At 38.3% G+C, this 4,469-nt stretch overlaps 1 protein-coding gene across 1 annotated transcript; it reads left to right on the top strand.

The window, feature by feature from the left end:
• The first annotated feature begins 304 nt into the window (after window positions 1–304).
• LOC147345808 (olfactory receptor 5I1-like) lies at window positions 305–2,319 on the top strand. Its single transcript, XM_086372497.1, has one exon. It carries the CDS (start codon window positions 720–722, stop codon window positions 1,650–1,652), a length of 933 nt encoding a protein of 310 aa, XP_086228623.1. The 5' UTR covers window positions 305–719; the 3' UTR covers window positions 1,653–2,319.
• Window positions 2,320–4,469: the final 2,150 nt, after the last annotated feature.

Genomic DNA, 4,469 nt, shown 5'->3' with positions numbered 1-4,469 from the left:
TCCTCTACATGTATAAGGCTTCAACTGAAATAGAAATGTATCTATTTGTTGTGTAAATAAACCTACCACAAAGGGAAAGAGAGGCTAGTTACTCAGTTTGCTATGTATCAATGTAACTAACCTCAATCACTTGATGTTGGTGACAGATGAGAGAGTTGATGAAATTAAGAAATTCAGAGTTCACCGGCTGGTTTGATGGTGTCTCATTTAATAAATTATGGTGTCTCATTTAATAAATTATATATATATATAATATATATATATTTTAAGCACGACTGAGCGACTGAACTGAACTGATATATATATATATATATATATATAGCTTTAAGAAATAGAAGTATAAACAATCAATTAAATTAAATAAACTATCTCAGGGAATTCCCTGGCCATCCAGTGGTTAAGACTTTGTTCTTTCAGTATAAAGTAGATGGGTTCCATTGCTCATAGGGAACTAAGGTCCTGCAAGCTACATGTCTCTGCCAAACATTAAAAAAAAAAAAAAAAAGCAAATAACTAATTTTTAAAAAAGTATTTCAGTTGAAAAGCTATGCTTATACTAAATTTTATTTATGCCTAAGTGTTATGAGGGTACCCAAGTGGATTTAGAATTACTATTCTAACTACTTTAATTATTTTTCTTTGTAGATAATCTTCAGGTTATTATCAACATCCCCATCGGTACCCTGCTGAAATTCCAACCTCCAGGAACCCTGCAGAGAATGGAGGTGGAGAACAGCACTGTGAAGTCACAGTTCTTTCTCTTGGGATTCAGTGACCACCCAGAACTGCAGAGTGTTCTTTTTGCTGTGTTTTTGTCCATCTACTCGGTTACCCTGATGGGCAACCTTGGGATGATTTTATTAATCACAGCCAGTCCCCCTTTGCACACCCCTATGTACTTTTTTCTCTGCATCTTGTCTTTCGTAGACGCCTGCTACTCTTCAGTCATTGCCCCCAAGTTACTTGTGGACTTAGTTTCTGATAAGAAGACCATTTCTTACAACGGCTGTGCTGCACAGTTATATTTCTTCTGCTTTTTGGTGGACACAGAGTCTTTTCTCTTGACTGTCATGGCTTATGACCGGTATATAGCCATCTGCAACCCCCTGCTTTACACCGTTATTATGTCCAAGAGGATTTGCTGCCAGCTTGCAATTGGAGCGTTTTTAGGGGGCACCATGAGCTCAGTGATTCACACCACTAATACCTTTCACCTGTCTTTCTGCTCCAATGAAATTAACCATTTCTTTTGTGACATCTCCCCTCTCTTCTCTCTGTCCTGCACTGACGCCTACATCCATGACATTGTACTGGTGGTCTTTGCTAGTTTAGTGGAAGCCCTCTGCCTTCTAACAGTTCTCCCTTCTTATATCCTCATCATAGCAGCCATTCTTAAAACAGGTTCTGCCAAAGGAAGAAGAAAAGGATTCTCCACTTGTGCATCCCATCTGATTGTGGTCTCTATCTACCATGGTACCCTGATCTTCATTTATTTGCGTCCCGGTGCTGGCCATTCACTGGATATTGATAAAGTGACCTCTGTGTTCTATACATTGATTATACCTATGCTGAACCCCCTGATTTACAGTCTGAGGAACAAAGATGTGAAAAATGCTTTTAGAAAAATGATTAGCAGGAAATTTCTTTCTTAAGAAAGGATGAAACTGAGGCTGATAACTTTTCTACCTTGTTTCTTGACCTTTAGTTTTAACTAATGGAAAAGTCAGTTTAATATGGGTGTTCCCTAATTCTACAGGCAATGAAGCCTCAACCACAAAATTGGGCCAGAGGCTAATATTAGAGCCAGGCCCTGTTACATATGTCTAACTCTTTATCATTTTAAGGTTGATTTTTTTTTCACACTCATTCATTGTTGGTGGAAGTTTAAATTAGTCTTCTTTATGGAAGATAATTTGCTATTATTTGAATGAAATATATAATTCACCTGGAATTTGAAAATTAAATATGCAAGTATCATTTAAACCAGTAAGTCTAGCAATTGAACCTGCAAAAGTTTACCACTTTCAAAGTATTCATTGCATCAGAGCTTATAATCAGTTCAGTTCAGTTCATTTGTTTAGTTGTGTACTACTCTTTGCAACCCCATGGACAGCAGCACACCAGGCTTCCCTGTCCATCACCAACTCCCAGAGCTTACTCAAACTCATGTCACCGAATCAGTGACACCATCCAACCATCTCATTCTCTGTCATCCCCTTCTCCTCCCCTCTACAATCTTTCCCAGCATCAGGGAAAATAATCTAAATATCTACCAATAGGAAATAGGCTAAATGAAATAAATTTGAACTTTTATATTTTTTTCTCAGGAGTATATTTACCATTCGTATAATATTCTATATTTCATATTCTTACTATTTGTTTCTCTCTTTTTTTTATTTGTTTCTCATTTTGTTATTACTGTTTTACTCAATATTGTTTAAGCTTTTGATATATATTGCAGCACTCTTTTGTGAAATTTTATAAATGAAATTCACTGAGATTCTTTGTTAATTAATTTGATTTCCATGGCAGTATGTGTAGATGGTAGAGGCTTCTCTGAGGCTCAGTGATAAAGAACCCGCTTGCCAAATGGCAGGAGACACAGGTTTGATCTCCAAGTCAGAAAGATCCCTTGGAGGGGGAAGTGGCAACCTATTCCAGTATTCTTACCTGTGAAATTGCATGGACAGAAGAGCATGGCTACAGCCTATGAGGCCACAGAAGAGTCAGAGAAGACTTGTGACTAAACAATAGCAACCACATGCAGATTGAAGCTTAACTGTCCAAATTGTACTCACACTGAAAAGGCTTTTTCAAAAAAAAAAAAAAAAAAAAAGAGAGAGAGAAAGAAAGAAAAGAAAAGAAAGAAAGAAAGAAAATAAAAGAAAGAAGCCTCCCTCAAATATTAAGTCCTACATGACATTTTTTCCCCTGTCATCCATTTCAATTATGATGGTAACTCATATTCTAAACCTCACTAAATTCTATAATAATGTCATTTGTATCTGTAGTTATACCCCTGTATTGAAATTTCACTTCAGTTCAGTCGCTCAGTCCTGTCCGACTCTTTGCGACTCCATGGACTGCAGCACGCCAGGCCTCCCTGTCCATCACCAACTCCCCGAGCTTGCCCAAACTCATGACCATCACGTAGGTGATGCCATCCAACCATCTCATCCTCTGTTGTCCCCATCTCCTCCTGCCTTTAATCTTTCCCAGCATCAGGGTCTTTTCCAATGAGTCAGTTCTTCACGTCAGGTGTCCAAAGTATTGAAGTTTCAGCTTTAGCATCAGTCCTTTCAAAGAATATTCAGGACTGATTTCCTTTAGGATTGACTGGTTGGGTCTCCTTGCAGTCCAAGGGACTCTCAAGAGTCTTCTCCAACACTACAGTTCAAAAGCATCGAATCTTCGGAGCTCAGTTTTCTTTACTGTCCAACTCTCACATCCATACCTGACTACTGGAAAAACCATAGCTTTGTTGGCAAAGTAATTTCTCTGCTTTTTAATATGCTGTCTAGGTTGGTCATAACTTTTCTTCCAAAGAACAAGTATCTTTTAACTTCATGGCTGCAGTCATCATCTGCAGTGATTTTGGAGCCCCTCCAAATAAAGTCAGCCACTGTTTCCACTGGTTTTCCATCTATTTGCCATGAAGTGATGGGACCCGATGACATGATCTTAGTTTTCTGAATGTTGAGTTTTAAGCCAACTTTTTCACTCTCTTTCACTTTCATCAAGAGACTCTTTAGTTCTTCTTCACTTTCTGCCATAAGGTATCATCGGCATATCTGAGGTTATTGATATTTCTGTCAGCACTCTTGATTCCAGCTTGTGCCTCTTCCATCCCAGTGTTTCTCATGATGTACTCTGCATATCCTCTGTAAACACTATTAAATCAAAACTTTGAAAAGATATAGAAAAGGGATTTGTTTCATTAAATATATATTTTAAAAATGGTCAGTGAGGCTAATTTTACATGATATGAATGGGCTTCATTATTATAATGATCAGAAATGTCCAAGTCTTTGCAACCCCATGAGCCATAGGCTCTTCTGTCCATGGAATTTTCTAGGCAAGAATACTGGGGTGGGGTGCCATTCAGCATTCCAGGGAACCTTCCCAACCCAGGGATTGAACTCACACCTCTTGCATCTCCTGCACTGGCAGGCTGATTCCTTATCACTGGTGCTGAAACAGGAAAGCAGGTTCTATTCGTGGAGCCGAGGAATGAACTCCACAAACTGGCAAACACTCACATAGGCAAAGTTTATTTTAAAAGATAGAGATGCAAAGCCCTTAGCATAGACACTGACAGGGGGAGAAGAGCCCCCCAAAAGTGGGGATTACAACAGCTTTATATATTTATTAGTATTGATCTGTACATTTTTGGTTGACTTGCAACTTTAATGTGCATCATTTTTGACCAATTAGCTTAAACTTCACAACATCCAGTTTGTCATTTTTAT

This window comes from Bos grunniens, chromosome 24 (genome assembly GCF_055505025.1).
Source record: "Bos grunniens cultivar Pamir isolate PY7600 chromosome 24, Bosgru_T2T1.0, whole genome shotgun sequence".
Taxonomy (NCBI): domain Eukaryota; kingdom Metazoa; phylum Chordata; class Mammalia; order Artiodactyla; family Bovidae; genus Bos; species Bos grunniens.
The sequence above is the reverse complement of the archived record's forward strand: the minus strand, read 5'-3'. Positions and strand labels throughout refer to the sequence as shown.